Source organism: Elephantulus edwardii, unplaced genomic scaffold (assembly GCF_000299155.1).
Source record: "Elephantulus edwardii isolate Elephantulus edwardi_28Jun2011 unplaced genomic scaffold, EleEdw1.0 scaffold00038, whole genome shotgun sequence".
NCBI classification, from domain to species: Eukaryota; Metazoa; Chordata; class Mammalia; order Macroscelidea; family Macroscelididae; genus Elephantulus; species Elephantulus edwardii.
This window is the reverse complement of record NW_006399788.1, coordinates 19231995-19244222: the sequence shown is the minus strand read 5'-3', so window position 1 is coordinate 19244222 and position 12228 is coordinate 19231995. Positions and strand designations below refer to the sequence as shown.

The 12228-nt window shown below is 39.7% G+C and overlaps 2 protein-coding genes across 2 annotated transcripts in view; both read left to right on the top strand.

Annotated features, from left to right (window-relative positions):
- The window catches only part of LOC102858174 (serine protease 55-like), a 35133-nt gene extending 25992 nt beyond the window's left edge, over nucleotides 1-9141 (top strand). The window contains exons 2-4 of the mRNA XM_006884933.1: nucleotides 6354-6546; nucleotides 7116-7356; nucleotides 9121-9141. Coding sequence (XP_006884995.1) covers nucleotides 6354-6546; nucleotides 7116-7356; nucleotides 9121-9141 — 455 coding nt within the window. The remainder of the gene's footprint in view (nucleotides 1-6353; nucleotides 6547-7115; nucleotides 7357-9120) is intronic.
- Nucleotides 9142-9229: 88 nt separating this feature from the next.
- LOC102857762 (serine protease 55-like) lies at nucleotides 9230-9908 on the top strand. The gene is made up of 2 exons (XM_006884932.1): nucleotides 9230-9352; nucleotides 9612-9908. The coding sequence occupies exons 1-2, from the start codon at nucleotides 9230-9232 to the stop codon at nucleotides 9906-9908; spliced, it is 420 nt and encodes a 139-aa protein (XP_006884994.1).
- Nucleotides 9909-12228: the final 2320 nt, after the last annotated feature.

The window sequence follows — 12228 nt, the reverse complement described above, 5'->3', positions numbered from 1 at the left end:
CTGCTCCTGCACCTACGCACTGACACACACCAATCTGTTCTCTAGGCCTGCAGTTTATTTAACATTTTCTATGGTAAAATGCATATGGTATCCATTTCCATATGGTAAAATGATACACAGAATGTAATCTGTTAAGACTGGATTCTTTTACAGAGTAGAGGGCTTTGGTTTTGGCATATATGAGGATAATTCTTGAGGAATTGTGCTCCTAAACCAAGGGCAATGCCTGCCTGGAAGTTTCAATCTTCCAGTTGCTTCAAGGGAGAAAGATGAGCAATCTCCTCCCATGTGATTTGTAGCCTTAGAAACCCAGTGGAGGGTCAACTAAGAGATGATTTCTACTCAACCACAATTAAAAAGACAATGACTGCTGGTACCTAGGGTATTGATTGTGACTCCAAGTGATATGAAGTCACTGACAATTTCAATCTTTTCTCCATATATCATGGTGTTTCACAAAAACAAAACTATCTTGACAGGTGGAAAAAACATTTAAATCAATGTGAAGACTGATTTCCTAGGTGGAAAAAACATTTAAATCAATGTGAAGACTGATTTCCTATTAGAGTTACAAACAAAATCATCAGTTTGTTGTGTTTGGGCAGAAGATTGATTGAGAACTTGTCGGTTTGCTGTACTTAGATAAATTGTGAGTTGCTGTGATATTGAAAGTTATGCCACTGGTGTGTCAAATGCCACAAGGGTTACCCATAGTGGACAGGTTCAAATCACCAATAAAACTAGAACTATTTTTTTTCCAAAGGGTCAATAAAATTGACAAATCATTTGTAAACTTAACAAAAGAAAAAAAGGAGAAGACCCTAATAACCCAATTAATGACAGAGGTAACATGACACTGGCAAGAAGTTGTGCTGCAATCCCAAAGGCACATGGGTCAAGGCCTCTAGCTGCTCTGCAGGAGAAGGATGGGTAATCTCCTCCTGTGTGATTAACTGCCTCTGAAAACCGGCCTGCGGGTCAGTAATGGATTGGCTCTGACTCTATGATACACAACAACAACACTATCAGAACATTATGAAAAGCTGTTCTCTGATAAATTTGAAAACCTAGAAGAAATGGAAAAGTTCTTGAAACTCATGCCCTACCCAGATTGTAAAACACTTGTAAAACAAATGACAGATTGACAGATGTAGGACACTTGAACAGACCCATCACAAAGGAAGGAATTGAGCAGGTAAGACTTCCCCACATAAAGAGTCCTGGACCAGATGGTTTCAAGGCTGAATTCTACCAATCATTCAGAGAAAATGTATCACCAATTCTACTTAAATTAGTTTAAAAAAAAAGAAAAAGAAGGAAGACTCCCAGAGACATTCTATGATGCAGGCATAACCCTAATATCAAAACCAGACAAAGATATTTCAAAAAATAAAAACCACAGACCAATATCTCTCATAAATAAAGATGCAAAAATCCTTAACAAAAATCCTAGCAAATAGAATCCAAAAGCACCTCAAAAAAATAATTGATCAAGACTAAGTGAGATTCATAACAGGTATGCAAGGATGACTCAACACAAGATAAACAATCAACATTATTCACCACATTAACAAAGCAAATGACAAGAACCATAGGATCTTAGCAATTGATGCAGAAAAGGCATTTGATAAAATCCAACACCCTTTCCTAATTAAGACACTGAATGAAATTGGAATAGAAGGAAATTTCCTCAACATAGTGAAAAGTATTTTCTGCCCAAAGCTTCTTTGATTATAACAACTCGAGGTTTGAATTTGCTCTTCAGTTCCTTGAGCTTAAGAGATGCTGAGCAAGTTCGGCCCTTTTGATTTTCTGACTCCAGCTCCTTGCACATTTCATTGTAATATTTTACTTTGTCATCCTGCAATGCCTTTTGGAATCTTCTATTCAGCTCTTTAGTATCTTGAATTCTTCCCTGTGCTTTGGCTTCTCTGTGCTCCAGTGCAATATTGAGTTTCTCCTGACATCCATTTTTTTCTTTTCTTCCTCCTCTGTATTTGTAATGAACATTTACACTCTTCTTGGATGATATCCTTGATATCCTCCCACAACTCATCTGGTCTTCGCTCATTAGTGTTCAAGGTCTCAAACCTGTTCCTGAGATTTGGTTCCTGTGGATTCGGTTTAATTTTCCTCAGCTTCATCTTGAACTTGCATATGAGTAGTTGGTGGTCTGTTCCACAGTCAGCTCTGGGCCTAGTTTTCACAGCTGATAATGAGCTTCTCCAGTGGTTCTTTCCACAGATGTAATCGATCTGATTCCTATGCATACCATCAGGTGAAATCCATGTATATAACCTGCATTTATGTCTCTTAAAAAATGTATTTGCAAGGAGTAAGTCATTGATTGTGCAAAATTCAATCATTCTATCTCCAGCTCCATTTCTGTCACTGAGTCCATGTTTTCCAACTACTGAATCTTCTTCTCTGTTCCCAACTTTTGCATTCCAGTCACCCCAAACCAAAGCCACTATCATTCTCAATGGAGAAAGAATAAAAGCAGTTTCCTTGCAAGCAGAGACCAGAAAATGATGTGCACTGTCACCACTACTTTTCAATATTGTACTAGAAGTACTTGCTAGGGCAATATGACAAGAAAAGGAAAGAGAAAAGGCATCCAGATCAGCAGAGAGAGGGTTAAACTGTCACTGCAGGCAGATGATATGATAGTAAACACAAAAACCCCAAGGTCTTGGAACAGGGTGGAGGGAACCCAACACCCAACCTGTTAGGGCTGGTGGACCGATTTAGCAGGGTTGTAGGATCCAAGATCAATATCCCAAAATTAGTGGTATTCCTCGACAGTGACAAAGAAAACATGGAGAAGGAAACTAAGAAAGCAATACAATTTACAATAGCCAACCAAAAAGGCTATAGTCTTTGAAATTCTATACAAGTATTTCAAGTCCTGTCTTTACCGTTCATGGATAGGAAGACTCAATATTGTGAAAATGACAATTCTACCAAAAGCAGTCTACATGTTCAACACAATCCCAATACAGATACCTAATTCATGTTTCAAGAAGATGAAAGGGAAATTGTCAAGATCATTTGGAGAGAAAAGAGACCTCAAATAAACAAAGTGCTTCTGGAAAACAAAAATAAAGTGGGAAACATAGCACTCCCTGACCTCAAAACCTGCTACACAGCAGTAGTAACCAAAACAGTATGGTACTGGTATAATGACAGGCACATAGACCGGAGGAACAGAATTGAGAACCCAGAAATAGACCCAGCTATGTATGGTCAACTGATACTCAACAAGGAAATAAAACTTATCAAATAGGGAAATGACAACCTCTTCAACTGGTGCTGGCAAAACTGGACTGCTACCTGTAGAGAGCTGAAGCAGGATACACATCTCACACTATACATAAAAATTAACTCAAGGTGAATCAGAGAACTGGGAGTAAAATCCCAAATTGTAAAGGTCATCAGAGACAAAGTGGGATCAAGCTTAGAAGGCCTACTCTATGGTATAAAAATACTGCCAAATACAGCCAGAAATGCACAATCTGAAGAGGATAAAACTGAAGAATGGGGCCTTCTAAATATTAAATCCCTGTGCACATCAAAAACTGTTTCGGGGGGGGGGTGTCTGGTGGCCTAGTGGCAAGGAGCTGCAACTACAATCCCAGAGGTGAATGGTTCGAATCCACCGGATGCTCTGCCGGGGAAGGAGGGACAATCTCCTCCTGTACCAGTTAGAAGATCTGATTTGATGGTACACTCACACAAAAATAATAAAATAAAATTTAAAAAAAGAAAAGAAACACTGAGCAAGTCCAGCCCTTAAAAAAAAATAAAAAAACCAAAAAACTGTTTCCAACGAAGTGAAAAGAAAGCCTACCAACTAGGAAAAATCATTTGGCTATACCATTTCAGACAAGGGTTTCATATCAAAAGTTTAAAGAATCCTATAGGGCCTCCTATTGATAACACAATTACTAAATGGGCAAAAGACATGGAAACACATTTTGAAAAAGAGGATATTCAGATGGTCGTCAACAGATGCATGAAGAACTGCTCAAAATCATTGTCAATAAGAAAGATGCAAATCAAAACCACAGTGAGATACCATCTCACTCCAGTAGCGTTGGCAAAGTTTAACAGGACAGCAAGTCATAAATGTTGTAGAGGATCTGAAGAGACAAGGACTCTTATACATTGGTAGTGGGATTGCAAAATGGTACAACCACTTTGGAAGACAGTTTGGCGCTTCCTCAGGAGGATGAACATAGAAATTCCATATGATTCAGCTATTTCACTGCTTGGAATATACCCTGAGAAAATGAACTAGGACACAAGTGGAGACTTGTGCACCAATGTTCATAGCAGTGTTAGTCACCATTGTAAGAACATGGAAATAGCCCAGATATGTCCAACCACAATTAAATGGATTGAGAAATTATGGTACATTTACATGATGGAATACTATGCAGCATGCAGGAGCAATGATTTTTTTTTAAATCACTACTCAACTTGGGAAGCACTGGAAAGCATTATGCTAAGTGAACTAACTCAGTCTCATAAGGACAAATACTGTATACAACCATTATTGTATATCATGTCTGAGGAACCAAAGTGGGGGGAGGGAAGGTGGGAGCAAAGGGGTGAGGATGGGCAGGTGGGGGGTTGGTTAATCATAGTGTCTCACTATTTGTTGGGTGGGGGAAGGGATGGGTAAAGGAAATGAGAAAGATCCGGTGTGAAAACAATGTATACAAAGTTTATATGTAAACCAGTACATAATACAAATTTTATTTAAAAAACCTTGTATTATGCAGAAGACGCAACCTTGCTTGCTGAAAGTGAGAAGGGCTTGAAAGATTTGCTTCAGAAGTTCAAAGACTGAAAAAAAATAAAAAGAAGAAAAAGACTACATTATTGGATTGCATCTCAACATCAAGAAGATAAAACCCCTCACCACTGGGCCAATAAGCAACATCATGATAGATGAAGAAAATATTGCAATTTCAGTGATTTCATCTTACTTGGATTCACAATCAATATTTTCCTGGTATCAGTGGTCAAGAAAGAATCTTTTTAATTCATTTTATTTTATACTGTTTATTTACAAATTCCTAATATATGTTTCTCACACCAGATAGTTCCTAAGGAAACACTTTTTAAAAATGTGTTGCATTTGGGAAATCTGTTGTCAAGAACCTTTCCAAGGTGTTAAGAAGTAATGATGTCAGTTAACAAAATAAAATGCACCTGATTAAAGCCATGTTCTTTCCAATAACTTGCTATGCATCTGAAAATTGGTTAATTTATATAAGGGTGACAGGCTTAGAACAGATGTGTTTGAGTTGTGATGGTGGAGAAGAGTATTGAATATCCCATGGACTGCCATGGAGAAAGTACAACCAGAGTGCTGCCTTAGAGGCATGGATGGTGAAGCTTCATCTCACATACTTTGGGCTGTTGAGAGAGGCTAGTCCTTAGAAAGAGACATCATGCTTAGAAAGGTGGAGGGTCAAAGAGAGGAAGACCCTTAACAAGATGGGTTGACACAAGCAATCACAGCAATGAGCTAAAAAGATTCAGAGATTGTGAGCATGGCACAGAATAGGACAGGTTCAGATCTATTATTCATAGGGCCGTTATGAGTTGTACTAGACTCAGTGACATCTAATAACAACAATAATATTGAAAAGCTATTTGACAGTCTCATAAATAAACACACATTAACTATATAGAATAGGAGTTCCATTCTGTGTATTTGTCCTAGAGAAACAAAAGCTTAAGCTCACAAAAAAGTCTTAATTATTTTTAATTCTTCATTTTCAACAAATCATGATTTTTTTTTTTCCCATTTTATATCCTTATTCTTTACTGAAAGTGCCTTGATGGTGTAGTGTGTTAACTCCAGGCTGCTAACTGACAGGCTTACTGCTGAAATCAACCCGCTGCTCCATGTGTGAGAAAGATGGGCAGACTCCTCCCACAGATCTGTGGCTGGAAAACCCTGATGAATGATTGCTATCAGTTGGACTCATCGAGTTTTGGCATTCTTTAATATATCTGCTCTTTCTTTAAATATTTCCCTAGTATATACCCTGTGGGTATTCTTAGAGTTCTGTAAAGCTACTCCCCTACTTCCTATTACAGTTTACAGTTCTTTAAATAGAACTTTACCTGTTGAAACCTCTTTGGGATTTCTGTCTCCTCTTGGACCCCACCAACTTTGTCTGGTGTCCCTCCACTGCTTTCCTCTACACAACTTCTCATGGAGCTCTTCCCTGACTTCACTAGATTGGTTTCTGAAAGTGAGGCTAGACATTTTAGAGTGTGTACTTTTCACGAACTGCTCCTGTTTGGGTTGGGGTTTTTTTTCCCCCTTTTAGAAAAAGTTCTATGTGGCTACAGACCTGCCTTTTCAAACTCATCATGGTTACAAATTCACGAACTATTCGAAGTGCAGAAAGGCGAGTTTCCATGGCAAGTGAGTATCCAGATCTCTCGGAAACACCTCTGTGGAGGCTCAATTATACACCGGTGGTGGGTTCTGACAGCTGCACATTGCTTCCAAAGAACCCTGTAAGTGTCTGAGGAATTGTCTTACTTTACAGTATGCCTTCTTAATGCATTCTCTGGGTTGGGTGGCTTGATTGTTTGGTGCACGAGACTGATGAAATAATGGGCTCTACATATATAGAATGTATTCCAAGTGTCTGCTCTACTACACCCACTATCTTCCTTTTACTTAATTAACCATATCTAAATGTAAGTAAGTCTCCTGCTATGTCTCTGCGCTCACATTGACGAATCATTTGGAGATTTTTCTCTCACTGTTATAAGGGATAACAATTGATTCTACACACACTTAAGAACCAGAGCACTATGGATAGAGCACTAGATAAGACAGCCACATGTTTGCACCTTGCTTTCTTTCTTGGATTCATTATACTTTCTTTGACCCATAAATTTCTTGGCTCGGAGATTTTCCTGAGCTTTGACACCTGATCTTTACTCTCAAGGCCACTGTTCTCCGTTGCTTTGAACTTTGTAGGATTCAGTACTAAACTCTCTTATTTGCTAATAAGTCTATAAATTTGAAATACAGTATAATTGTCATTAGCCTTGATGCTATTGTATTTGTTCCCTAGATTAGAAATGAGAGGGGTAAATGTGACTGTTGTCATGGGAGCCAGAAAATCAAGCGATGTCAAGTTGGAGAGAAAACAAGTACAGAAGATAATTATTCACAAAAACTTTAAACCACCTCACTTTGACAGTGACCTGTCCCTGCTCCTGCTTGCCACACCAATACAATTCACTAACTTCAAAATGCCCATCTGCCTGCAAGAGAAGGAGTCAGCCTGGGACCGGTGCTGGATGTTAGAGTGGGTACCAGTTTATGAGTATGGTATGTGCCTTTCCTTTGTAACCCACAGGAGACCCTTGTTTAGGTTTCCCTGGGCAATATAGCATGATCCTTTGGAGGCAAGAATGTTGTTATATGCTGTTGAGTTGGAGACAATTCATAGCTGACCCTCCAGTGGGTTTTCAAAAGATATAAATGGCACAGAAACAGATCACCCACCTTTCTCCCACTGAGCAGATGATAGATTCAAACCGTATATTTTTGAATTAGCAGCACAAATCCTTACTCCTAGGGTTTAATATTGGAGTGAGTTTTGTAATCTTGAACAAGCTTCTTAGCTTTCCTGGGCCTCAGTTTTCTCAACTACAGAATGATAGTAACATCTTTCACAAATAAGTTTGCTCCCCGCCCCCATTGCCATCTATTTAGCACCAATTCATAACCGATCCTCCAATGGGTTTTCAGAGATTGAAAGTGAGGAGTCTATCTATTTCCTGAGGAGTAGCCTTGTAGATTTGAACTGCTTGCCTTTGGCTTGGCACGACACGTCCTTACCCATTAGGCCACCAGAGTTCTTCACAAATAGGGAACAAATAAGTTACATGAATGTAATAAGTGATTGATTTGGGGTCTCCAGTAAATGCCTGGAACACAGTAATCTTAAAACATGACACTAATGGCACTTTTAGGGAGATTAGAAGAATTGTAGGAAGCCAGTTGAACCATTTTGTCATGGGCAACGTCCATCTCTCAGCTGTTTATCACCTAATGAAGTCCATATAGACTACCATCCCGAGATAATTCTGACCAGCCTGGGCTCCAGTCCTTAAATGGCTTTCTTTGCAGGGAACCAAGCTAACCAGTGTGGGAGTTGTTAGTTGTTGTTGCTAAGTGCTGTCAAGTAGAGTATAACACATAGTGACCCCATGAACAACAGATCTAAACCCTGTCCTTTCCTGTGCCAAACTTACTGTCTCCGATATCCTTGATCTTATTGCTGAAGCAGTGTGTGTGTGTGTGGGGGGGGGAATAGAGTAGGGGAAACCTTTCCTAGAATTGTGATTACTTTCTGAGTTTTCAATTTGACCTTGTTGAGACATAAGATACCACTGATCAGAGGATGGACTATTCTAAACTTTGCACAAGGACAGATCATGGTGGTAGAAGAACTCTAGAGATACTGGTTCTTCTGGAAAAAAAAAATTGAGAATGGGAGTTTTATAGATAATTTCTTGAAAGAGTGAGCTTCATATAGGGAAACAAGCAGAAGCAAAGGAACCAATTATTGAGATAATGAAGAAGAGATTGAGTAAGACCTTGCATTGTTGTTGTTGTTATTGTTGCTGTTATGTACCATCAAGTCAGAACTGACTGACTCATAGTGGACCTTCCAGATAGTTTCAGAGTCAGTCAATTGCACTTGAGGAGATTGCCCATCTTTCTCCAGTGCACTGGTGAATTTGAACTGTGTGCCTTTGAATTGGCAGTAGAGCTCCTTACCCCTAGGCCACAGAGCTCCCTAGGACTTTGCATTAGAAACGTCAAAGGCCTTCCAAGGAAGCTCTGGTGGCATAATCTGTAGAGACTTGTGTTGCTAAACAAAAGATGGCACCTTTTCAAGGGCATCACAGAACAAAGATGGGCAGTCTCCTCTCAGACTCTCAAGACTGTAAAATCTCCTAACCCCCACTAGAAGGTCAGTTATGAATTGATTCTGACACAATAGCAATGACTAGTTAAGGCCCACCTGCTCTGTGAGTCTGTCACTTGTGGAATTTTTTTTGCAGCCTTCCAGGGACTATTCCTGACTATTTGTGGGCTTATCACTTTCAGTGATACAACGTTCATTCTCACAATGGCTTTCTCATTTTGTCAGACAAACATGTAGACTTAGACATGTACTTGCAAAAGCTGAGAGTGGTGCAGATTAACCGAAGAAAATGCAGCAGGAAGGTGAACCAGCTCTCCAGAAATATGCTTTGTGCCTGGAAGGAACCAGGTACCAAGGGCAGATGCCAGGTATTTAGTTCCTGTCCAGCCCCTGCCCAGTCCCTGCCCTGTACTTCCCAAAGCTTTCCCTGATATTTCTGTCATATGAGATCACTGTTTCTTCCTGGGATCCCTCTCATACTGCTTGCACACCTTTTTAGCACTATCCCAGGAGACAGCCCAGGAAGAAGGTCCCTCTTTCATACCACAAGCTTCTCCTTCCTCTTCCTACCCTTTTTCTTACTGAGAGTGTTTTTTATTGTTTCCAGACTATTTCTCTTTTTTCCAGGGAGACAGTGGGGCACCCATGGTCTGCACTATGTATGGATCCAAGAGGCTCTTCCAAGTGGGTATCTTCAGCTGGGGCATAAGATCTGGTTCCAAGGGAAGGCCTGGTCTGTTTGTGTCTGTGGCTCAATTTATTCCATGGATCAAAGAGGAAATGCAAAAGGAAGGGAAAGCAGACACCATCTCTGGAGTTCTGAGCAGCTCCCTGATTCAAGTTCCACAGCACTCCTTGTTCCTAGACTTGGGGTCTCAGATGCTTCTCATCATCATGTTTGCTGGTGATAAAACAAACCACTAAGCTTTGTGTCCACTCTTTTGTGTCCTTTACCTTCTCTCTTCCTCCCTGTCATCTGTAACACAAGCATTCACAGAGTATCTGTTACAGCCTAGAAAACTCTATGAGGCAGTTCTACTATGCAGTGTTAGGTCACTATAAGTTGGAATGAACTCAACAGTACCTAATAGGATCAAGACTACATGTACAATTCTACCCTAAATACTGTGAGTTAGAAATGGGTTCAATTCTTCCAAACCTCATAGTCTAATGGAGGAAGATAAAGGAAAGCATGGGAGGGATTCCAGGAGAAAACAATGACTTCTGCCAAGGAAGATCAGGGAAGGCTTTGGGAAAGTATTGGAAAATCAATCTTGAGAAATCATTCACATTTCTAGATTTGAGCACCTTCATTCATAGACAAGGAGATTCAAACCAGATTAAATTTTAAGTCTTTCAACCCTCTGGCATTTAGTAATATGACTCTTCCCCCTTTTCTCTCATGAAACACAGTATTAGGTAGCTAAGGGCCAGCTTTAACTCCTGTCATTTCACTTCTTATCATAGGTCAAAAACATAGGCTGCTCCTCATCTGAGGAACAAACGGCTCATCATTTGAGAAAGCCAGAGTCTGTGGTAGAGGTTAGATCAGGGATTTCTCATCCAGTTCCGAGTTCACACTTGGGAGATACTGCTTTGGAACTTTGAAGCCATATTTTATTTCCTTCCTTTTCTTTATCCAAATAAATTGGGATAATAAGATGACTTGGAAGAAACAGTGACATCTGTGCTGAAAACTGGGCAAGGTCACCTGTACAGGGACCAACACTATTTATTATATATCATGTGCTATATATACAAACATTCTTCTAGGTGGTATAGCACTGGTCTGCGTGTTGCTGTACAGAGGTAACTCGTGGTTGCTGTGATGCTGAAGCCTGTGACAGTGATGTGCCAATCGTGGTAAGGGGCACCCATGGTGGACGTTGTTGGCTGGAGCTTCCCGACTAAATCAAGCCTGGAAGCAGGAGTGGCATCCACTTCCAAAATGGCTTGCCTCTGGAAACTCTATGTACAAACAGTGCTCAGGCTGTTCGTTCATAGGGTCGCTATGAGTCGTCTACGACTCAACGGCATTAAACAACAACAACAACAATATATACAAGAATAAGAAAGCAAATAGGTCCTTTTACAGAGAAGAAATAGAATACTTGCACGATCAGACTGAAAAAGACACATGATGAGAATTTGTTTTTAGGGAATTTTGAGGCAATGGTGAAAGATTAGTGCTGTACAGTCAAGTCAGTATTTGTTGTTGAAATCTTTTCTTGGTCCTTTTTGGTTATGTCCACCTGCCATAAGTACAATGTGAAGTTAGAAGATGCAAAAGAGTCAGCTGATAGGAGTGCACAGAGAACAAAACATACTCATTCAGATATTTTGTAAGCACTAAATGTGATTTGAACACTAATGACGAAGATATTATCCATGAAGGGTAAAAAGATTGTCACAAAGATGGAGGAGAAAGAAAAACTCAGAACTGTCTAAACAGATGCCAGAAGAGACTCTGAAGATTACTCTAGATAAATTTCAGGAGAATCTTGCTTGCATGTGATATTAATGATGTTGTTTGATAATTTCCTGAAAACCCAGTGGAGGGTTAGCTCTGACTTAATTCTGACTCAGGCAATGATTAGAGTCTAATTCTGATCCTTTTAATATTTATATAACCTAAATTCACCATACTTTTCATTCCTGATTTATGTAATTTGTAGTATCCACCTCTCCACCCCCCTTACCAGTTAGTTTGCCTGTTGTTGTTGTTGTTAGCTGCTACTGAGTCTAGAATGACCCATAGGAACTTCACAAACAACAGATTTGAACGCACTCCTATCCTGAGCAATCTTCACAATTTTTGACACTCTAGAGCCCATTGTAGCAGTCATCTAGTCATGTAGCAATGCATCTGGTTGAGGATCTTCCTCTCTTTCATCAACCCTCCACCATCAACACAAGAATAATTTTCCTTTCCAAGAAATAGCCTCTTCTAGCAACATGCCCTGAAGTAAGTAAGATGAAGTTTTATCATATTTCCTTCCAAAGAGCACACTAGCTGCACTTTCTCAAAGACATATTTGTTTATTCTTTGGACAGTCCATGTACTCTTCTCCAACACTACAGTTCAAAGACATCAAGTCTTCTTTTGTCATCCTTGGTCATTGTTCAGCTCTTAGATGCATAGCAAGTGGTTGAAAAGACCATAGTCTGAATCAGGCACACCATAGTCCTCAAGCTGACATCATTGCTACTCAATAATTTGGAACTTAGTTGTTTATAGATTGTG